Source organism: Pristiophorus japonicus, chromosome 7, assembly GCF_044704955.1.
Source record: "Pristiophorus japonicus isolate sPriJap1 chromosome 7, sPriJap1.hap1, whole genome shotgun sequence".
Taxonomy (NCBI): domain Eukaryota; kingdom Metazoa; phylum Chordata; class Chondrichthyes; family Pristiophoridae; genus Pristiophorus; species Pristiophorus japonicus.
The window spans coordinates 40342554-40366766 of record NC_091983.1 but is presented as its reverse complement, the minus strand read 5'-3'; the positions used below and the strand labels follow the sequence as shown (position 1 = coordinate 40366766).

The 24213-nt window shown below is 44.1% G+C and overlaps 1 protein-coding gene across 2 annotated transcripts in view; it reads left to right on the top strand.

Moving 5' to 3' along the window:
• LOC139266752 (glutathione S-transferase alpha-4-like) overlaps positions 1–23025 on the top strand; it is a 43487-nt gene extending 20462 nt beyond the window's left edge. Inside the window, exons 5-8 of one of the 2 annotated variants that reach the window (XM_070884348.1) lie at positions 5053–5194; positions 16722–16850; positions 20171–20208; positions 22479–22564. In XM_070884348.1, coding sequence (XP_070740449.1) covers positions 5053–5194; positions 16722–16850; positions 20171–20208; position 22479 — 310 coding nt within the window. In that variant the 3' untranslated portion in view covers positions 22480–22564. Of the gene's footprint in view, positions 1–5052; positions 5195–16721; positions 16851–20170; positions 20209–22478 lie in introns of both variants that reach the window. The other variant, XM_070884347.1, reaches the window with a different exon arrangement.
• The last annotated feature ends 1188 nt before the right edge of the window (positions 23026–24213 follow it).

Here is a 24213-nt window from a genome sequence, read left to right as displayed (position 1 = left end):
CAAGAATCAGATTCCAAGGGCCCAAGTTTGCCCCCAGGGTTAGAAAGGCGCATCCCCGTGTGGTGTGCCGACTTTTTAGAACAGAAACGGCGCCTATTATTTACCTTGGTATTCTCCCCCCACGTCTTGGCGCAGCGCAGCAGAACGTGTGCGGGGCGGAGCCAGGTCCTGGCAGTGAAAACAGTGCCGGGACCTCTGCACTTGCGCGCTAGAGTGTGCGCGCATGTGTAGTTGCTCCAGGCCCCCGAGGCTGTGTGGGAGGGGCCCGAACCACGCCGCCCCTAGCCCTGGCCGAATGGGCTTCCACGACGAAGATCGAACTCGGGCCTCCCTCCCTATCTCCCGTTTAGCCCCCACCCCCCCCAACGTCGTTGTCGGCGGGGCTCGCCCGCCCGCCCGAAGTCTTCGGCGGCCCGGCATCTGCGTCAGCGGTGGGACCCGCCCACCCGCCTGGCATCTTGCTGGGGGTGGGCCCCGCCCAAAGTCTTCGGCGGCCTGGCCCAGCTTCTATGTCCTCGGCTAGGCCCGTTCAGCCTCTCTCTCTCTCTCTCTCTCTCTCTCTCTCTCTTTTTCTCTCTCTCTCTCTCTCTCTCTCTCTCTCTCTGATTTCCCCCCCTCTCCTTTCTCACACCCCCCTCCTCCTTCCCTTCCTCCTCCCCCGCCACCAACACCACCACCACCGACACCAACAAGGAGGGGGGCGTGGCTCCCGGTGCTGCAGTCGGTGAGTAGAAACTTGATTTTTTTTTTCTTGATGAAACTATTCTAACTCACTAGAACTGGAGCAAACTAAATGCTGAGAATTGCAATTTCTAAGATGCTCCATTCTGAACTAGTTGCACCAAAAAAAATAGGAGCAACTCAGGCCGAAACTTGAGTCCTTGGAGTCTGATTCTTGGTCCCTCTGCACCACTTCCCAGGACTTGTAAATTTCTCGTGCCTCAAAAGTGCAGCCTGACCAGAGCGCTGTGCAATTTCGCACTTTTACTCTACTGATTTGGCTAAGCAGCTTAGAACTTTGTTTGTACCAGGACACGAATTACGGAGCTTTGGGCACAGAGATCAGTGGGCCTCATTAGCGGTAAAATTAGTGGGAGTGCAAATTTGTCAAATATGTCCTAATAGTTTTATATCTAATTATAAAATAAAATAAACCATTGTTGCAATACAAAAAATCTACAAATTGATTTCTGTATAATCATCCCATAAAGTTCCCTGTTTTGCTGCCTTTAAGTTTGTGTTGCAACAATTTGAATTGAGAAATGGCATTCAGCATTGAAAAGTACTGCCAATTACTTCCTTGGCAACCTTTCAAGACGAGTAAGTTCAGAGTTGCCTGTGAGCTCAGCTTTCCATTCTCATTTGCTTTGGCAGTTTACTTTGCCACAAAGGAAAAGAATGTTATTCCTTCTCTGCAGAACTCATCCCAAGACCACCAAAAGCAGATTAGCTGATGATTCATTCCATTGCTGTCTGTAGGATCTTGCAGCGTAGAAAGTGACTGACCGGTTCGCCCACGTAACAACAGTGATTACATTCCAAAGTAATCCATTGTCTGCCAAGTGCTTCGAGGCACTGGAGAGGCGTGCGACAGGTATTGCCTGGGCTGCCAGTTAGATGCCCTGCCCGATGCTCGTTTCCATCTCCAGGTCAATTGAACTGAATATCAGGCGGGGTGGGTGCAATACCACTCGTTTTGCAGCACCCCCCCCCCCCCCTCCCCCCCGAGACGAGTTTCTACCCCGTGATCTCTTCAGTTTCAGACTTGGGTCAGGTGTTGTTCATGGTGTACTTTGGTCTTCCCTGTTGAGTAATGGAAAATGGCCGTTAATTCAGACTTCCCAGCAGCAATTCCCTCTATTGACGCTTCTCATGACCAGATAAGCCAGTAGAAGTTATTTTTACGAAATATAGGTAATCTAAAAAATACCCTATTTTAGTGTGTCACTGTGTTAAAACTTAAATAGTAGAACTCCCCTTCATTCTGTCCCACAGTCCAGGCAGAATCTCCTCGACCCCGCAGTTGCCTGTCTTTTTTTTTGTAACTCTCTTGCAGCACTGCACTAGCTTGTAGGTGTGAATGTATCTCTTCTTAGCCCCTGCTTCGCAGAGAAGTGGGGGTCTAATGATGTCCATCAGACCCTGGCACTATTTTAAATGTGTCCTGAGGTTGGCGCTGGTGCCAGTCGCACCAGGGAAACCCAGCACCAAGGAGCAACATGCCCAGAATAGGGTCAAGAACTTGAATGTAAAGTCTTTTCTCGTTTGATTTCCATGTGAGCCAGGAGCAGAAATGCCCCTCGGGGGCCCCATAGGAAAACCTAAGACCACCCCTGCCATGGATTCCACCCCTCACCACCCCCTGCCATGATTGCCTCCAGAACTTTGCCAGGGACCGTTCCCACCAGACCCCAGTAAGTGGGTTCCTGCCCCTCTTTGACGCTCCCGCCTATCATCGCCACATTATTGATGTCAGGACTAACTTAGAGAATTGTACAGCACAGAAGGAGACCATTTTGCCCATCACGTCCATGCCAGCTCTTTCGAAGAGCAATCCAGTTAGTCCCACTCCCCCGCTCTTTCCCCATATCCCTGCATTTAGCCACTTCCCTTTTTCAAGCTACTATTGAATCTGTTTCCACCACCCTCAAGCAGTGCATTCCGAATTCTAACCACTGGTTGTGGAAAAAGGTTTCCTCTCATGTCATCTCTTGTTCTTTTGCCACTCACCTTAACTGTGCCCTCTGATTATCACCCCTTCAGCCATTGGAATCACTTTTTCTTTATGTACACTAAACCTTTCTTGATTTTAAACACCTCTATCAAATCTCCTCTTGGCCTTCTCTGCTCTAGAAGAGAACAATCCCAGCTTCTCTAGTTTACCCACGTAACTGTATTCCCTCATCCCTGGAACCATTCTTACAAATCCTTTCTGTACCCTCGCCAAAGCCTTCACAGCCTTCCTAAAGTATGGTGCCCAGAATGTGACACAATACTTCAGCCGGGGCTGAACCAGTGCTTTATATAGGTTTACCATTACTTACTGGCTTTTGAACTCGTGCCTCTATTTATTTATAAAGCCTAGAATCCTATATGCTTTATTAACTGCTTTTTTAACCTATCCTGCCATCTTCAAAGATTTGTGCATAGACACCCCCAGGTCTCTGTTCTTGCACCCCCTTTAAAATTGTACCATTTTGTTTGTATTGTCTCTCATTCTTCTTGCCAAAATATATCCCCTCATATTTTTCTGTTTAATTTAATCTGCCATGTATCCGCCCATTTAACCAGCCTGTCTATGTCCTCTTGAACACTATTACTATCTTCCTCACAGTATACTACACTTCCAAATTTTGTGCCGGTTGCAAATTTTGAAAATGTCCCCTGTACCCCCAAGTCCATAGCAGTCATCGTAGTACTGAACACTAGGGAACTTCACTACCTTCCTCCAATCCGAAAAACAGCCCTTCAACACAACTCTCTGTTTTCTATCCCTTAACCAATTTTGTATCCATGCTGTTACTGCCCTCCATGAGTTACGTTGGCGAGCCAGCCCCACATGTCTCTCGCCCCCAATTAAAATCAGGACTAATGGTTGAGAGTTATTTTCTGGTTAACCAGTGAAGCTAATGAGTTATTCATTGTTTACTTTCTGGGACAAACAACTTCCATTTATCATATATAGCCCTCTTTTAAAAAAAAACTTGTGCGAGTACATATTGATTTTAAAAATTTAACATTAAATGTAATTCTTAATTCTTTCTGTGGAAAAATGGTCAAAAAATCCTGATATGTTCAGCACAGGTGCACGTTCAAACAAGCAAGCTCGCTATTGATTTTAAATTTCATAGTTTTGCAATTAACTAGAATACCTCATCATGCCAGCAGCAGACAAACTTTACTTAGAAATACACAGAATATACAGCACAGAAACAGGCCATTGAGCCCAACTACTCTGTGCTGGTGTTTATAATCCACACGAATCTCCTCCCATTCCATCCACCTCATCTCAGCCTTTCATCGTACCTTTTATTCCCTTTTCTCTCATGTACTCATCTAGTTTCCTTTTCAAAACATCAACTATTTGCCTCAACCACGCTATGTGGTAGCGAGTTCCACATTTTATCCCACTCTCTGAGTAAAGAAATTTCTCCTTATTTCATGATTGGATTTATTATTAGCTATCTTGTATTTATGGCCCCTAGTTTTGGATTCTTCCACCAGTGGAAACATTCTCTCCACATCTACCCTGCCCAACCCATTTATAATTTTAAAGACCTCTATCAGGTCACCTCTAAGTCTTCTCTTTTCTAAAGAAGAAAGCTGCAAGCTGTTCTGTCTTTCCCGATAGCTGTTATCTCTCAGTTCTGGTACCATCTTCATAAATCTGTTTTGCACTTTCTCCAGTGTTTCTATGTCCTTTTTATAGTATGAAGACCAGAATTGTGCACAGTAATCTTCATTGCAGCCTGACAAGGATCCTATACAAGTTTAACATAATGTCGTTAATTTTGAATTCTATGCCTCTAGAAATAAATCCCAGTGCTTTGTTAGCATTTTTAATTGCTTTGATGACCTGTGATGTTGCTTTTATTTGTTCACCTGTGTCCCTAGATCCTTTGATCTTCTACCCCATTCAGTTTCTTATTTTGTAAAATGTAGGTGATGTTTCTTTTCCTATCAATTAGATCAGTGAAAATAGAGAAATAATGGCAGCCCAACTCCCATGGCCACCATTATCAGCAAGAAATTGCAAGGATATTCAAGAATATTGAAAATGAGAGCATAGCTAATTGAGGTTATATTATCCATTGAGACAGGGTTGTTTACAATCGTGATGTTTGTGTGCTTCACAAGATTATCTATAATGTAACTGGGATGTATTAAAACCAGTTTGGGAATCATGAGCATCTTCAAACAAACCAACACAGGAGCACATAATGAGCTAGCCTTGTTTAATAGCAAAGAAAGTTTAACGGTAACATTCTATTACTTCAGTAAGTATTGTTACATGAAAAATAATTGGACTTATTTTTATCTTTTTCACCACAGAATTGACATGTATGCAGAGGGAGCCAGAGATCTAATGGTTCCTATGATGCATCGTCCATTCCTTCCTTCTGCAGAAAAGGAGAGTAATCTTACAATGATAAAGAACAAAGCCAAAAACAGATACTTTCCAGCATTTGAAAAGGTACTCAACTGTTCAAGCAGGAGAATAATGTTAAACAAGACAACTTAATCTTACTTTGAGTGTCCTTCACAAAAAGGTCCTACACTACCATGAAAATACATGTAAAGTTACAGGGGCGTTTGACAGAGTAATACAGGTGGAACTTAATCAGCATTCAAACAACATCCAAACCCACGAGAATTTGGATCCTGAGTAAATTCAGACTTGCTACTTGCCATTCACAATTCTAAAAATATATTGATTTCGTGTCAAAAATAATGAACAGTTAGGAGACGAGAAGAACAAATACTGGAAATGCATTGCAGGCCACATAGCGGCTGGAATTTTACTGGCGCTGCGAGTTTATGGCAGGTCAGCTGTCAAAACAGCAGTGATTGATAGTGGAGCGGAAGTTCGCTTTCAGCTCGCCTCCATGTCAGTTTTCCAAGTGCCGGGTCTACCTGCGCATCGCAGACCTGACACCAAGTGGTGGGGGAGCCAATTAAAATCGTTAACAGCTTGTTTAAAGGTATTTAAAAAGCATTTTACCAGGTACTTACCATTTTTCCAGCTTTTCTACTAGGTTCTCGGCGCTCGGAGATCACGGCAGATAAGTATGTTGGGTTCTCAATGACTCTCCATTGCTGTGAATGGTTGACGGCTACAAAAGTGGTATAAAAGCTACCATTTAGAAGCTGGAGCCTTCAGGATTTTGGATACACTTTTCAGCTTTCTGGAGGTTTAAAGTGTTTGCAGTGAACTCTATCCAGTGTCACCTCCTTGGAGCAACCTATCTCACTATTGACGGATCGATCCTGTCATCTTAACTTCAGCTGTCATCTATTCCATCAGCATCAGTGCTCTTGAAAAAATTTCAACTTGGTCCTCAGAATCACACCACGACCAGCCCCAACACCAACATCACCGGGCTCACCAGCAGCACCAACCTTCTCCGCAATCAGCTGATCATCATCATAGGTAGTCCCTTGGGATCGAGGATGACTTGCTTCCACACTAAAAATGAATACTCGGTGACTGATGAACTCATTTCAAACGGTGGAAGATGCCTGTGCATGAATTCTTTTAATGTGGGGTGGCCATTGCACACCAGCCATCACATGGGCTTAACGGAGCAAGGTCTTGGTCCAGTGGCAAGGGGATCCAAGACGGCTGGAGACCAGGCTCCGCCACATGTGCCAATACATACACACAAACTCAAACTTACTCCTACTGTCCTCCTTCCCACAGGACCTCACTCTACATGGAATTCACAGTATGCAATGTGAGCCTCACGACCTCACAGCCTCGCTATTGGCCTGTGCTGCTGTCCACGCTCTTCCGACCTCTCTGCACCTCCGCGCCTCATCCGTCCGCTCCTCGCCCGTCCCGACATCCGCGCCTCGCCGCTTCCGACCTCCACGTTGTTGATTCTGCTGCTGCGGTGGCTAGCTTTTTCTGATTTGCCCACAGCTCCAGCCTCACACTCCAATCTGCTCCTCTGACCTGATACTGCACAGGGAACTAGCACCTAACCACATTGCTGCCTGGGACACCAGGGATGGCCTCACCATGGCCAGGTTTACTTCACTTGATGCTGTACACCCTGGCTGCCACGTGATGCACCAGGTTGGCACCACCCCACACCAATACCATACCAAGCTCATGGTCTACAGGGCTGCAGTGATACCTGCTCTGCTGTATGGCTCAGAGACATGGACCATATACAGTGGACACCTCAAATCGCTGGAGAAATACCACCAACAATGTCTCCGCAAGATCCTGCAAATCCTCTGGGAGGACAGACGTACCAACATTGGCGTCCTCGTCCAGGCTAACATCCCCAGCATCGAAGCACTGTCCACACTCAACCAGCTCCATTGGGTGGGCCACATTGTTCGCATGCCTGACATAAGACTCCAAAGCTAGCGCTCTACTCAGAACTCCTACACGGCAAGTGAGCCCAAGATGGGCAGAGGAAATGTTTCAAGGACACCCTCAAAGCCTCCTTGATAAAATGCAACATCCCCACCGACACCTGGGAGTCCCTGGCCAAAGTCCGCCTTAAGTGGAGGAAGTGCATCCGGGAGGGCGCTGAGCACCTCAAGTCTCGTCGCCCAGAGCATACAGAAAGCAAGCGCAGGCAGCGGAAGGAACGTGCGGCAAACCACACTCCCCGCCCACACTTTCCTTCAATGACTGTCTGTCCCACCTGTGACAGAGACTGTAATTCCCGTATTGGACTGTTCAGTCACCTGAGAACTCACCTTTTAGAGTGGAAGCAAGTCTTCCTCGATTTCGAGGGACTGCCTATGATAATGATACCATAGAGCAACCCTACAATGCCCAAGCCATTCCTTTCACACATCACCATTTGGGGGGGTGAGGGTACCATTATGTCTTCACTGCAATTCCAAAGGTGCACACCTATCTGTCCAAGAAGGCAAAGTGTTGAAAATAAAAATGTCAATATTTGACAACACATCAGCATAAACATTACATGACATTGGCTAAAAAGACCCAAGTGCTTACCCTTGTGTGGTGTTAGTTGGTATGAATGGACAAGGATGAGGGTGAATGTGAGGGGTGGCTCGTGAGATGGGGATGTGATGATGTAGATAGATGGGTGGGGGTGCAAGGTAATTTGGTGTAAGGATGTGCAGGAGTAGGGTAGGGAAGGCAGAGTGATGGGGATGTTTGAGTGGCACAGCAGGATGAGGTTGAGTGTAGTTTTGCAGTAATAGTTTATGATCTACTGAGATCATTGAAAGGTTTGCGCCATTGCAGTCTGGTTCTCCTGACGTCATCTCTGCTTGTGCCCTCCTGTGCACTGTGCTGCGTTGGTCTCCTGAGGAGGTCTCTTCCATCCATGGGAAGGGAAGAGAACCTCCTTGCATGCTGTGACTCCATAAGCATATGCTGCAGTACACTGACAGCATAACTGTCAAAATGAATTATCCCTTTAAGGAAACCAGCTGTTGACATGTCATCAGATGACGCCATCAGACCCACTTCCTTTTTATTGGCTGGGAACCTCGCAGGGCGAACTTAACAAGCACAATCCCTGTAAAATTACTTATAGACAGCCGGATGAAGACGGAAGTCGGGTCACAACCCGCCATCTACGTTCCCTGCCACCAACCCCCCACAGTAGGTGAAATCGCGGGCAACATAAGTTTGCATTTCAGAGGGTATCCTTCATATTAAACCACTTATGTTGGTAGATCTCATTGGCATATGTTAATTAGTATATGTACTTTGAGCACTGAAAGATTTTAAAGCTTTCTAAAAACTTTCTGCGTATCTTCATGGTACTAAAAGGCATCGTATAGTAGCAGTATACTATAGGGTAATTTACATATGCTATTTTAGTTGACTGTGACACTTCCTTGTGGCAGCATGAAATCTTTTTTTAACACCATATCAATAGCAAATTACCGAATTTCAAGCTTCTGACAATACTACGCTAAGTTGAACATTAGAGGTTCTAATGGCCCAAATATTTCTGTAACCAGTCAACGAATGGTGCCTGCCATTAGTTAGACTTGCCCTTGTCCGTTTAATCACTTTAATATCTGGGATCTGAGTGAACCGGGCAAGCGACTGTTCATTCTAAAATGAACAAGCAAGTGCAAGTTAGAATGGTGAATTCAGTGTCAAATCAGGCACTGAAAGAGAAGTAATGAGAGGGAAAGAATGATTGGATTAAGAGAGAGAGAAAAAGAGACAGAGAAAGTTTTAAAAATATTAATTTAAATATTTTTGTAATAGTTAATTTTCAATGCCAGAGAGGTTGACTGACTAATTAAGACTTATCATGTCGTTACTTGACTAGGCTTTCTGTGGCCAGTTTACTTCATATCTACAGTGCAAGTACAGGAACTTCACGCTGCTCAATGCATCCTGATAGGGGGCCAGACAGCGAGATGCCATTTTTGCAAAGTTAAACGGCATCACTGACGTCAAATTCTCGATTTCCGCATTTAACCTGCCCTTGCCTGAAGTTGCGCTGGCACCTGCGCATAAATATTTTTGGGCCATTATATTTGTCTGACTAATTTTAATGAGAGTATAAATATTCTTTATTATTTTACTAAAATTAGAGAATGGAGGAAAAGATAAGCCATGAGAGATACAAGATAGCAGTTTAAGAATAATGTTTCTTTCCTGAGAAAAGCACCAAAGGTGAACGTGGCACCTCAGTGGAATGGGGATCACCATCATTATTTTTAATCATAAGTGAGGCAATTCAGCTTGAATGTGTGGCAATCTTTTGGAAAGAGTGATTGAATAATTTTCTAATCCATTTATATTCATCATATTCCCAGACTACGTCCGATTGTGTTTGCTCTAACATGACGCAGTTGTCAGCTCACTTGCTGTTCAGAAAGATGTACTAGCACAGTAGGATCACTGCATGGCTTAATTCCTGCTTAATGTTCGCTGCTTTCTCCATTTAATCTCTCCAAGCCAAAATTGCTGCATTCTTCTCTTGATAATGTCTGCGCATGCCAATTCCCACAAATCAAGATGGCTTTGTGTACAAGAACTTTCTATCAACTCTTGCATCTTTTTAATAAACTGGTCTAATCCTATTCCTTCTTTTGTATTCTCTGACTGTGTTGGGCATTCTAGCTGCAAAACGTTTATACATTACAGCTCACTCGGTTCTATTCTGTGTGATGTTATCATTTTATTATGGTGAGTCCAACAATTATCCCTGCTGTGCTCAGTTTCCAAGGTGCTTCATATTGTAATTATTTCTCTTCATCTGTATGTCTTGTGTAGCATTTGACTAAGGAGATGTTTGTATATTTTGTCTATTTAATGCTTTTGAATTCTATCTCAATTCCAATTTAATACTATCAGTCTTGTATTACTCTGTTTATACAAGTGCTTGATAATGTTTCTGCAGGCTGGCATCACAACTCTGACCAAATCATAGAACTTTACAGCACAGAAGGAGGCCATTCGGCCCATCATCTGTGCTGGCCAGAAAGGAGCTATCCAGCCTAATCCCACTTTCTATCCGGGAGTGGAAAATCTTGGCTATGAGGACAGTTTGGATAGACTGGGTTTGTTTTCCTTGGAACAGAGGAAGCTGAGGGGAGACCTCATTGAGGTGTATAAAATTATGAGTGGCCTAGATATAGTAGATAGAAAGGGCCTATTTCCCTTAGCAGAGGGGTCAACAACTAAGGGGCATACATTTAAAGTAATTGGTAGAAGGTTCAGAGAGGATTTGAGGGGAAGTTTCTTCATGCAGAGGGTTGTGGGGGTCTGGAACTCACTGCCTGAAAGGGTGGTAGAGGCCGAAACCCTCACCACATTTAAAAAGTACTTGGATGTGCACTTAAAGTGCTGTAACCTGCAGGGTTACAGACCTAGAGCTGGAAAGAGGGGATTAGGCTGGATAGCCTCTTGTTGCATGTGGTATGTTTGGACTTTCAAAAGGCTTTTGACAAGGTCCCACACAAGTGATTAGTGTGCAAAGTTAAGGCACATGAGATTGGGGGTAATGTATTGACATGGATAGAGAACTGGTTGGCAGACAGGAAGCAAAGAGTGGGAATAAACGGGTCCTTTTCAGAATGGCAGGCAGTGACTATTGGGGTATTGCAAGGTTCAGTGCTGGGACCCCAGCTATTTACAATGTAATGATTTAGACGAAGGAATTGAATGTAATATCTCCAAGTTTGCAGATGACACTAAGCTGGGTGGCAGTGTGAGCTGTGAGGAGGATGCTAAGAGGCTACAGGGTGACTTGGACAGGTTAGGTGAGTGGGCACATGCATGGCAGGTGCAATATAATGTGGATAAGTGTGAGGTTATCCACTTTGGTGGCAAAAACAGGAAGGCAGATTATTATCTGGATGGTGACAGATTAGTAAAAGGGGAGGTGCAATGAGACCTGGGTGTCATGGTACATCAGTCATTGAAAGTAGGCATGTAGGTACAGCAGGCAGTTAAGAAAGCAAAATGGCATGTTGGCCTTCATAGCGCGAGGATTTGAGTATAGGAACAGGGAGGTCTTGCTGCAGTTGTACAGGGCCTTGGTGAGACCACACCTTGAGTATTGTGTGCAATTTTGGTCTCCTAATCTGAGGAAGGACATTCTTGCTATTGTTGGAGTGCAGTGAAGGTTCACCATATGTCAGTCCTGCCATCCTAGGAATCGGTCTGAAGAAAGACTGGATCAACTAGGCTTATATTCACTGGAATTTAGAAGAATGAGGATCTTATAGAAGCATATAAAATTCTGATGGGATTGGACAAGTTTGATGCCGGAAGAATGTTCCCGATGTTGGGGAAATCCAGAACCAGGGGTCACAGTCTAAGGATAAGGGGTAAGCCATTTAGGACTGAGATAAGGAGAAACTTTTTCACCCAGAGAATTGTGAACCTGTGGAATTCTCTATCACAGAAAGTTGTTGAGTCCAGTTCGTTGGATATATTCAAAAGAGAGTTAGATGTGGCCCTTACGGCTAAAGGGATCAGGAGGTATGGTGAGAAGGCAGGAATGGGGTACAGGCTCAAAGGGCCGAATGGCCTGCTGCACCTATTTTCTATCTTTCTATGTTGGCCGGCATGGACACGATGAGCCGAAACTTCTGTGATTCTATGATACCCTTTGCTTTCTGCCACTGAGCCAATTTTGGATCCAACTTGCCACTTTCCCTTGGTTCCCATGGGCTTTTATTTTTCTGACCAATCTGGCATGTGGGACCTTGTCAAAAGCCTCGCTAAAATCCATGTAGACTACATCAAATGTGCAACCCTCATTGAACCTCCTTGTTACCACCTCAAAAAAATTCAATAAAGTTAGTCGGACACGACCTTCCCTTAACAAATCCATGCTGACTGTCTTTGATTAATCCGTGCCTTTCTAAACGTGCCTTTATACTGTCCCTCAGAATTTTTTCCAATAATTTTCCCACTTCTGCAGTCAGGCTGACTGGCCCGTGACTATCCCTTCCTTTTTAAACAACGTTACAACGTTAGCAGTTCTCCAGCACCACACCTGTAACCAGAGAGAATTGGAAAATGATAGTCAGAGCCTTCGCTATTTCCTCCTTTGCTTCTCTTAACAGCCTGGGATACATTTCATCCGGGCCTGGCAACTATCTATGTTTATCTCATCTAATATTTCACACTCTTCCTCCTTAACTACAATGTCTGCACCCTCCCTCTCTTTTGTGAAGACAGACGTAAAGTATTCATTAAGATACATACCCACGTCATCCGCCTCAACAGACAGGTTACCTTTTTGGTCTCTAATAGGCCCTACTCCTTTAGTTATCATCTTATTTCTTATGTATTTATAAAACATCTAGGGTTTTCCTTGATTTTACTTGATATATATTTTCATGCCCTCTCTGCTTTCCTAATTTCCTTTTTAATTTCATCCCTGCAATTTTTATACACCTTTGGGCATTGTGCAGTATATAGCTCTCGGTATCTGGCATAAGGCATTTTTTTTGCCTTATTCTACCCTGTATGTCCCATGACATCCAGCGGGTTCTAGATTTGGGCGTCCCGCTCTTTTTTTTTTGTGTGGAAACATATTTGCTCTAAACCCTTACTATCTTCTCCTTGATTGCCTCCCACTGCTCTGACATTGATTTACTTTCATTTGACTACTGAAGTTTGACAACATGATTAATACTGTTCTTGGGAGTGAGCCTTTGGTGTAGTGGTAGCATTCCTGCCTCTGGGCTAGAAGGTGCAGGGTTTGAACCCTGCTCCAGACAGTGGAGTCGGAGCTCTGGCTCTGAATCCTGGGTTGGCGTCCAGCAGGATACTCGCTTTGGTGGGTAGCCTCTACCCAATCATATGGGTTGTGGGAGCCCATAAAACCCTCCCGCCATGTAGGACTAATGTGGAAGGAGCATTAACGTGGCCAGTCAGACTATTCATCAGCATGTAAATCCTTCCACTACCTCACACTGATCTCCAAAGGAAACGGTGAGAAGACACAAACAGAAGATTCTGTTCTTCACTGACTCTGAGCCATACTGTGAAGTCACAGCAACTTAGTTAAGAGTTTGATGTGTTCAAGGGATAACATCTGACTTTTTTTCTGAGGTTTGAATCTCCTGTTTATGGAGCTACAGACACAACAGATGTCTGATGCTGCAATAACCCATTTAGCCCTGAGTTCAATATTCTTACCTGCTGATTTTAGAGATTTGTTCAAGGGATTAATATAATTTTTTATGACAATGCTGTAAGAAGTCATCAATTCCAGTCTGACATCTACATTACAAAGAATTACACATGTGGAATAAGTTACCAATGAAAGCCATTGAAGAAAACAAGATGAACAGATTCAAGAAACGAAAGAACGTGTGCATTTATATCGAACCTTTCACAACCTCAGGATATCCCAAAGTGCTTCACAGTTAATGCAGTACTTTTGAAGTGTAGTCACTGTTGAGGTGCAGAGTCATTTATTTATGATCACACTACATAAATGACAAGAGTAAATCTTCCTCCATATTCTTTCTATCCCAAAAAACAAATCTAGTTTGAAATGCGGCAGCCAATTTGCGCACAAGGTCTCGCAAACAGCAAATGGATACATGACCAGATATTTTTTGATTAGTGATATTGGTTGAGGGTTAAATATTGGCCAGGAGAACTCCCCTGCTCTTGCTCAAATAGTGTGTTGGAACGTTGTACGTCCAGCTGAGAGGGAATACGGGGGTCTTGATTTAATGTCTCAAACAAAAGATGGCACCTTCAACAGTGCAGCACTCCCCTCAGTGCCGCACTGCAGTGTCAGCCTGGATTATGTCTTGAGTCGGGCTTGAAATTACAACCTTCTGACTGCGACCACTGAGTCAAGTCTGACCAGATTTAACTAGATTTGTTTTTCGGGATAGAAAAATATTTACTCTGGTCATTTATGTAGTGAGATCATAAATAAATTACACTGATTAGTGTTTGTACTGAAACCATAGATTGAAAATGATATTTACACTTCATTCTTGCTGCCCTTCTCTGGATGTGCTCTCCAAAACATAAATGTTCATTTTGAAATGTGGCAGCCAGAATTACACACACTATTTCAAAACAAATTTCAAGTGTGGTCTGACCTGCCTATTTAAAAGAAAACTTCAGCATAGCCTCAGTAGATTTATACTCCACTACAGGTGCAACGTCCCGAATCCAGAATTGTCCGAAAATCGGACATTTTGCGCATAGCTGATGGAGTCGTCCGGAATTATTGTCCAAAAACCGGACACTTTTGAGGCAAAATCCAAATTCTGGCACGGATTCAGTCAAGGATTCTGGATTTTTCAGCCAAGAAAATCAAGTCTGAAATCCGGAATCCTCGACCGAATCTGTGCCGGATTTCGGACCTCGCCGCTCAAAACCCAGCACGGAATCGGTTGAGGATTCCAGATTTCAGACTCTTGATTTTTTTTTTGTCTGAAATCCAGAAAAACCCCAAAACCGGCACGGATTCGGTCCCAAGGATTCCGGCTTTCAGACGTTGTACCTCTATTCTGATTATATATCCCATTGTTCTATTTGCTTTATTAATTGCTACTATACATTGTCTCCACATTGAAAGCGTTGTGCGACTGCTATTCATTTCCTCATCCCTTTTGTAAGTCTTTCTATTGTAATTCTATTCTGTTCATTGTACACACACATTGTTCATTCTTTCTCCAATTATGCAGTTCTTAAGTTCTGAAAACAATCCGTTTACTAAAGCAATTATTTTTCCTCCTCTGTCAATCTTTTTCCCGTCTTCCCCTCTTTTCCTGAAGGGGTTGAATTGCTTGCTGGGGTATGCTTCCACAGGTACTGGGCACCTCCCAGTACATCATCCAAGGGTCCATTTTCACATGTAAGCCAAAACAATGAATTTAAACAAGCTTTTGGCCCCAAGGGACATCACAGCCAAGTCTGATCTCTGCCAGACATCCAGAATTGTATACTTCCAGATGGGAGGTTGACAGATAGCAATTATAGTGCATCTATCTCTGCCTGAATGAGATCAGGTAACTCTGATTAGGGGGTGCAGGAACAGAGAACTGTGTATGTACACAAATCTTTGAAGGTGACAGGACACGTTGAGAAGGCTGTTAAAAAAGCATATGGGATCATTGGGTACTCTATTCCTCTATTAATAAAGCCAAACCAGGACATTCTGTTAAACCTTTGTAAAACACTGGTTAGGCTTCAGCTAGAGTATTATGTTCAATTTTGGGCACCACACTTTAGGAAGGACGTCAAGGCCTTGGAGTGGGTGCAGAGGAGATTGAGCAGAATGGTACCAGGGATGAGGGACTTCAGTTATGTGGAGATATCCTTGGAGCAGCAAAGGTGAAGAGGAGATTTGATCGAGTAAATAAGGAGAAACTTTCCATTGGCAGAAGGGTCAGTAACCAGAGGACAGATTTAAGGTGATTGGTTCGTTTGCCAGAGGCGATATGAGGAAACATTTTTTTTTACAAAGCGAGTTGCTGTGATCTGCAATGCACTGCCTGAAAGGGTGGTGGAAGCAGATTCAATAATAACATTCAAAAGGCAATTGGATAAAACATTTACTCAGCGCTAAGGGGGATGAACAGGGGAGTGGGATTAATTGGATAGCTCTACTAAAGAGCCGGCAAGGCCCAATAAGTCAAATGGCCTCCTTCTGTGCTGTATCATTCTGATTCTAACTCTTGCATGGAACTTTGGACCTTCGTGTATGGTGCAGATGTTGACAGTCATTAGAAAATGCATGGTCCACAACCTCGCTCGTAATTCTGGGGAATATGTACGTAACATTTCATTTTGGAGGGAATATGTTTAGGGATACAAAAACAAAATATTGCGGATGCTGGAATCTGGAATAAAAACAGAAAATGCTGGAAATCTCAGCGGGTCAGGCAGCATCTGTGGATAGAAAGCAGTTAACATTTCGGGTCGACGACCCTTCATCAGAACTGGAGTGTGTTCGGAAAGAAAAAATTCTTAACAAGCACTGAAAGGCGGAGGGGAGGGGAAGAAAGAACAAAAGGGAAGGTCTGTGATAGGGTGGAAGGCGGGAGAGACAAAAGGGATGATGGGCCGAATTGAAATGGTAATGCCAGTAGTTAGAAAAACATTAGTCAAGATAGGATGTGAATGGCGGGATAATGACCAGTTGCCATTAGAGACAAGGAGAAAAAAAAGAAACCGGTTCAGGGGGGCAGGGGGTGGGAAAGGGAGCCAAAGATTGGCAGTGGCTATGCTCTGAAATTGTTGAATTTGATGTTGAGTCCAGAAGGCTGTAAAATGCCTAAACGAAAGAAGAGGTGCTATTCCTCGAGCTTGGGACAGAATGTTCACCAACTGGTACCAGTTTGGGGAAATTGTCTTGACGTTCTGCCACTGTTTTACCTAATTCTGTTCAGCATCTGAAGGCCACAAACTAACTTAGCAAGGTAGCCTGCTCAGCAGCCCGACTAAAACCAGTTTACGTTTAATATGATGAAATAAGCCTCTTGACTTTTGGTTTTATTTGCCTTTCTAATATAAAAATCCTTACAGCATTTTTTTTGTCTTGTAGGCCCTCATTCAACAAAGTGGCTTTTTGGTTGGTAACCAGCTCAGTGTTGCTGATCTTAATTTGCTAGAGGCTGTTTTGATGGTTGAAGAAATCGATCCCCACATTCTGTCAGAGTTCCCCGAGCTGCAGGTACAGCTTACATATTAAGTTTAAAAGTTTACATTATGTGATGGCGCAGAAGGGACCTGAGAGCAAAAAAAAAACAAATGCACAAAAAGTGCAAAAGGTAAGCTATAAAAAGCACTGCAACCTGTTGTGTTTTTGTTATGGTAAAATAAAACTCATTCATAAGAACATAAGAATTAGGAACAGGAGTAGGCCATCTAGCCCCTCGAGCCTGCTCCGCCATTCAATAAAATCATGGCTGATCTGGCTGTGGACTCAGCTCCACTTACCCGCCCGCTACCCGTAACCCTTAATTCCCTTATTGGTTAAAAATCTATCTCTCTGTGACTTGAATACATTCAATGAGCTAGCCTCAACTGCTTCCTTGGGCAGAGAATTCCACAGATTCACAACCCTCTGGGAGAAGAAATTCCTTCTCAACTCAGTTTTAAATTGTCTCCCCCGTATTTTGAGGCTGTGCCCCCTAGTTCTAGTCTCCCCGACCAGTGGAAACAACCTCTCTGCCTCTATCTTGTCCATCCCTTTCATTATTTTAAATGTTTCTATAAGATCACCCCTCATCCTTCTGAACTCCAACGAGTAAAGACCCAGTCTACTCAATCTATCATCATAAGGTAACCCCCTCATCTCCGGAATCAGCCGAGTGAATCATCTCTATACCCCCCTCCAAGGCTAGTATATCCTTCCTTAAGTAAGGTGACCAAAACTGCACGCAGTACTCCAGGTGCGGCAGGATCTCCCTACTTTTGTAATCTATCCCTCTCGCAATGAAGGCCAACATTCCATTTGCCTTCCTGATTATCTGCTGCATCTGCAAACTAACTTTTTGGGATTCATGCACAAGGACCCCCAGGTCCCTCTGTACCGCAGCATGTTGTAATTTCTCCCCATTCAAATAATATTCCCTTTTACTGTTTTTTTTCTCCAAGGTGGATGACCTCACATTTTCCGACATTGTATTCCATCTGCCAAACCTTAGCCCATTCGCTTAACCTATCTAAATCTCTTTGCAGCCTCTCTGTGTCCTCTACACAATTCGCGTTCCCACTAATCTTTGTGTCATCTGCAAATTTTGTTACACTACACTCTGTCCCCTCTTCCAGGTCATCTATGTATATTGTAAACAGTTGTGGTCCCAGCACCGATCCCTGTGGCACACCACTAACCACCAATTTCCAACCCGAAAAGGACCTATTTATCCCGACTCTCTACTTTCTGTTAGCCAGCCAATTCTCAATCCATGCTAATACATTTCCTCTGACTCCGCGTACCTTTATCTTCTGCAGTAACCTTTTGTGTGGCACCTTATCAAATGCCTTTTGGAAATCTAAATACACCACATCCATTGGTACACCTGTATCCACCATGCTCTTTATATCCTCAAAGAATTCCAGTAAATTAGTTAAACATGATTTCCCCTTCATGAATCCATGTTGCGTCTGCTTGATTGCACTATTCCTATCTAGATGTCCCACTATTTCTTCCTTAATGATAGCTTCAAGCATCTTCCCCACTACAGATGTTAAACTAACTGGCCTATAGTTACCTGCCTTTTGTCTGCCCCCTTTTTTAAACAGAGGCGTTACATTAGCTGCTTTCCAATCCGCTGGTACCTCCCCAGAGTCCAGAGAATTTTGGTAGATTATAACGAATGCATTTGCTATAACTTCCGCCATCTCTTTTAATACCCTGGGATGCATTTCATCAGGACCAGGGGACTTGTCTACCTTGAGTCCCATTGGCCTGTCCAGCACTATCTCCCTCGTGATAGTGATTGTCTCAAGAATCTCCCTTCAGCAATTTTTGACATGATTTTTGTGTCTTCCACTGTGAAGACCGAAGCAAAATAATTGTTTAAGGTCTTAGCCATTTCCACATTTCCCATTATTAATCCCCCTTCTCATCTTCTAAGGGACCAACATTTACTTTAGTCACTCTCTTCCGTTTTATATATCGGTAAAAGCTTTTACTATCTTTTTATGTTTTGCGCAAGTTCATATTCATATCGTTGCTCTATATAATTAATATCTTTGAAAGGTTGTCTTGATTTCCTGAGATTGCTTATGTTGCTAAATGCCTTATTGGTACCAGAAGTGGAAGAGTGAGCTTGTACCTCTTGGAGTTCTTCAGACTGACCCCGCAAGCCCCACAGATCCTCCCATTAGCAGAGGTCTGGAGTCGGATTCTCAACCCTCCCGGCTTTGGCGGGAGTCTACAGGAATGGGCGATTGGTCTCCTGAGCACAGCTGCTGGCTAATCATAAGAACATAAGAAATAAGAGCAGGAGTAGGCCATCTGGCCCCTCGAGCCTGCTCCGCCACTCAATAAAATCACGGCTGATCTGATCTTGGCCTCAACTCCACTTCCCTACCCTCTCTCCATAAACTCTTAACTCCGTTATCCTTCAAAAATCTATCTACACCATAAATTTATTCAATGACCCAGCCTCCACAGCTCTCTGGGATAGAGAATTCCAAAGATTCACAACCCTCAGAAGAAATTCTTAATTCTTCTCCAATAGGGCGAGATTTTCAGCATATATCTGCCCATTTACCGTCGTGATTGTCTTTACCAACCATATTTGATTATAAATGGAATTTACCACCCATTTATCGCTGGTGGTACATTCGGCATACAATTACCAGCGGTTTTTAAAATGGGTGATATTCCGGTGGTTCTGAAAGGTGGGACAACCACTACAACCAGAGGGCGATAGCGATATAAATGGAAAGTTTAGCCCTATGCCCCCGTGTTCTAGATTCCCCCACAAGTGGAAACATCCTCTCTGCATCCAACCTGTCAAGCTCCCTCAAAATCTTCTACATCTCAATAAAATCACCTCTTGGTCTTTTGAACTCCAATGAATACAGGCCCAACCTGCTCAACCTTTCTTCATATGACAACCCCTTCATCTCAGGAATCAACCTCGTGAACCTTCCCCAAACAGCCTCCAATGTAAGTATATCCCTCCTTTTAAATAAGGAGACCAAAACTGTATGCAGTGCTCCAGGTATAGTCTCACTAACGCCCTATACAGTTGCAGCAGGACTTCCCTACTTTTATACTCCATCCCTCTTGTAATGAAGGCCAACATTCCATTTGCCTTCCTGGTTACTTGCTGTACCTGCATACTAACTTTTTGTGTTTCATGTACAAGGACCCCCAGGTCTCTCTGCACTGCAGCACTTTGCAATTATTCTCCATTTAAATTATAATCTGCTTTTCTATTTTTTCTGCCAGTGGATAACCTCACATTTTCCCACATTATACTCCATCTGCCAAATGTTGGTCCACTCACTAAGCCTGTCTATATCCCTTTGCAGATTCTTTGTGACCTCCTCACAACTTGCTTTCCCACCTGGTAAGAAATGTTCCTGTATGTGTGGTTTGCACATGGGCAGTATCCTGGTATGCAACAGGACTGCGCTGCTGGTCTCCCCACTATTCGTAAACACATTCCTTTATAACTGGTTGTGAGGATGACAGTATCAGGGCCAATGAAAATGAACTGGAAACTCCATGAGTCCTGAGAAAGCAACTGAGGGAGGGAGGGAGAGCAATACGAACTGGGGAGGGAGAGAAACATAAAAAATAGGTGCAGGAGTATGACATTTGGCCCTTCGAACCTGCACCACCATTCAATATGATCATGGCTGATCATGCAACTTCAGTACCCCATTCTTGCTTTCTCTCCATACCCCTTGATCCCTTTAGCCATAAGGGCCACATTTAACTCTCTTTTGAATATATCTAACGAACTGGGCTCAGCAACTGTGGTAGAGAATTTCGCAGGTTCACAATTCTGAGTGAAGACGTTTTTCCTCCTAAATGGCTTACCCCTTATTCTTAGACTGTAACCCCTGGTTCTGGACTTCCCCAACATCGGGTGCATTCTTCCTGCATCTAACCTTTCCAATCCCATCAGAATTTTATATGTTTCTATGAGATCCCCTCTCATTCTTCTAAATTCCAGTGAATATAAGCCTAGTCGATACAGTCTTTCTTCATATGTCAGTCCTGCCATCCCGGGAATCAGTCTGATGAACCTTCGCTGCACTCCCTCAATAGCAAGAATGTCCTTCCTCAGATTAGGAGACCAAAACTGCACACAATACTCAAGGTGTGGTCTCACCAAGGCCCTGTACAACTGCAGTAAGACCTCCCTGCTCCTATACTCAAATCCCCTCACTATGAAGGCTAGCGTGCCATTTGCCTTCTTTACTGCCTGCTGGAACTGCATGCCTACCATGTACCATGACACACAGTTCTCATTGCATCTCCCCTTTTACTAATCTGTCACCATTCAGATAATCTGCCTTCCTGTTTTTGCCACCAAAGTGGATAACCTCACATTTAGCCACATTATACTGCAGCTGCCATGCATTGCCCATTCACCTAACCTGTCCAAGTCACCCTGCAGCCTCCTAGCATCCTCCTCGCAGCTCGCACTGCCAATGTCATCTAAGAGAATCACGAACTGGGGAGGGAGGGAGGAAAACACGAACTGGGGAGGGAAACACAGAAACCCCAAGCTCGCTCGCTCGCGCTCTCTCTCTCTTTCCCCCCTCTCCCCAAACCCCCAAGCTCTCTTCCCCAAGCTCTTCCCCCCCCCCCCACATAAGCTCTCTTCTCTCCCCCACCTCTCAAGCTCTTCTCTCTCTCCCCCCCACACAAGCTCTCTTCTCCTCCTCCTCCCCCCCACCCCCAAGCTCTCTTCTCCTCCTCCCCCTCCCCACCCCCAAGCTCTCTTCTCTTCTCCTCCTCCCCCCCCCAAGCTCTCTTCTCCTCCTCCCCCCCACCCCCCAAGCTCTCTTCTCCTCCCCCGCTCCCAAGCTCTCTTTCCCCCCCCCCCCCCCCCCCAAAGCTCTTTCCCCTACCCAGCTCTCTTTTGGTGCATGACTCCTGAGCTGGTGCCACGACACTAGAACTTTGCACTTTACTCGCATTTTCCTGCTCTTTCTCCAGACGCCTTTATATTTATGCTTTTCAAATACTTATCCAGTTTAATTTTAAATTATATTGTCTACATTATAAAAACGCAAAATATGTAACAGCAGGAAAAAATTGTCCCGTGTGGGTGTGTGTGTGTGTGTGTGTGTATGTATGTGTGTGTTTTTTACATATTTTTATATATATATATATATAATATATATACACATACACACATTTTAGCACATGCAATTTTATTTTCGCCATCTTCAGCATCTTGACTTGTTACTTACAAAGCACTAGGATTCCAAATGAAATGCCTATTTGAGCTATACAGGTTAAATCTCTCTTATCTGGCATCCTCGGGACCTGCCCTGGCTGGATAAGAGATTTTGCTGGACAAGGAGAGGTACAGGTACTGAGTAAGGGGATATTGGGGGCTGGCTGGCTTGGGGCTGGGAGTGCAGCAGAGAGATCGGGGAGGGTGGCGGTGGATCGCGGGGTCAAGCTAGTGATTGCGGGAGGGAGGACTTCAATTTGTTCATGTCGGAGCGGCCGGGAATGGTGCCGGTTGAGGGGGTGGTGCTGGATAAGGGAGTTTCAACCTGTACCAACAATGTGCCTTGTTGATTAGCTTGTGTTACTAGAATTGAACGAGTAAGTAGTTTTGCCTAACAAGAACGCTCCAATAATTCTTTCCAGAAATTCAAGTTGAAGATCAGCACTATCCCAAGAATTCAGAAGTTCTTGCAACCTGGAAGTCCCAGAAAGCCGCCACCAGATGATCAGTACGTCCAGATTGTAAAAGAAGTCCTCAGATTTTGAGTGGGAATTGTGTAAAAGGAGTTGAATATCTCTCAAATGTTTGCAAAAATAGTTCAATTCCTTCCTTCCAGCCCCCCAAGCTTAAAGATAATTTTATATTAGATATTCTAAGCTGTCAAATATACAAGTTAAATTCATGATTCCAGGTGCAAACATTATGAATTTAACTTTTTAAATGTCGAACTACATTAACAGCTGCTAAATATTCTTGATTACCTGAACAATAGTTTTATGTTTACTGAGAGAATGTAAAGTGCTGTGATTTACAAAGAAATTTCTTTCTAACTGCAAGTTGAAGTGTATTAAAATGATTGTGAAATGGGGAAAAAGTAATACTAAGAATGAATAATTGGTGTTTCTTGTTGATGAATGCTAAACACTAGAAATAACATCATTTTCTAACAGTAAAGCAAATGATTCTCGATATTGAATACTGTGCTAATTATCTACTTCCCTGCTGCTGCTGATCTCAAGCCGCATCCTACAAAACAAATAATTCACATTTATAATATCGTGCCTTTAACATTAAAACATCCCAAGGCACCTCACAGAATCATCATCATCAGAGGCGGTCCCTCGAACGAGGATGACTTGCTTCCACGAGTTCACAGATGTTTCAATGCAGGACCCGATGTTCCAGTCCTGAACTCCAGTGGAGGAGGTGGAAGATGCCTGTGCGTGGATTTTTTTTTAACGTGTGGTGACTGTTGCACATCAGCCACCACACGGGCTTGACGGAGCTAGGCCTTTATCCAGTGGCAAGGGTTAACCAGGACTACTGGAGACCTGCTCTGCTGCACGGACCAAGGGCGCACACGTATCGCAATGTGGGCTGGCCCGTGCTGCCCCTGGGCCCTCGGCTCTTCTGGGCCCCTTACACTCATTTGCCCAAAGAATTGGGTCACCGACATTAAACAGAATCATAGACATTTACAGCACGGGAGGAGGCCATTTCAGCTCATCATGTCCGCGCTGACCAACCAAGAGCTATCCAGCCTAGTCTCACTTTCCAGCTCTTGGTCTGTAACCCTGCAGGTTAAGGCACTTTACGTGCACATCCAAATATCTTTTTAAAATGTGGTGAGGGTTTCTGCCTCTACTACCCTTTCAGACCGTGAGTTCCAGACCCCCACCACCCTGTGGGTGAAGAAATTTCCCCTTGTATTTCCTCTAAACCTCCCCCCAGTTACTTTAAATCTATACCCCCTGGTTGTTGACTCCTCTGCCAAGGAAAACAGGTCCTTCCTATCCACATCCAGGCCCCTCATAATTTTATACACCCAATCAAGTCGCCCCTCAGCCTCCTCTGTTCCAAAGAAAACAGACCCAACATCTCCAATCTTCCCTCATAGCCAAAATTCTCCAGTCCCGGCCACATTCTTGTAAATCTCCTCTGCACCCTTTCCAGTGCAATCACATATTTCCTGCAATGTGGCAACCAGAGCTGCGCACAGTACTCCAGCTGTGGCCTAACTAATATTTTATACAGTTCAAGCATAATCTCCTTTCTCTTGTATTCCATGCCTCGACTAAAAGGCAAGTATTCCATATGTCTTCTAAACCACCTTATCTACCTGGCCTGCTACCTTCAGGGATCTGTGGACCTGCACTC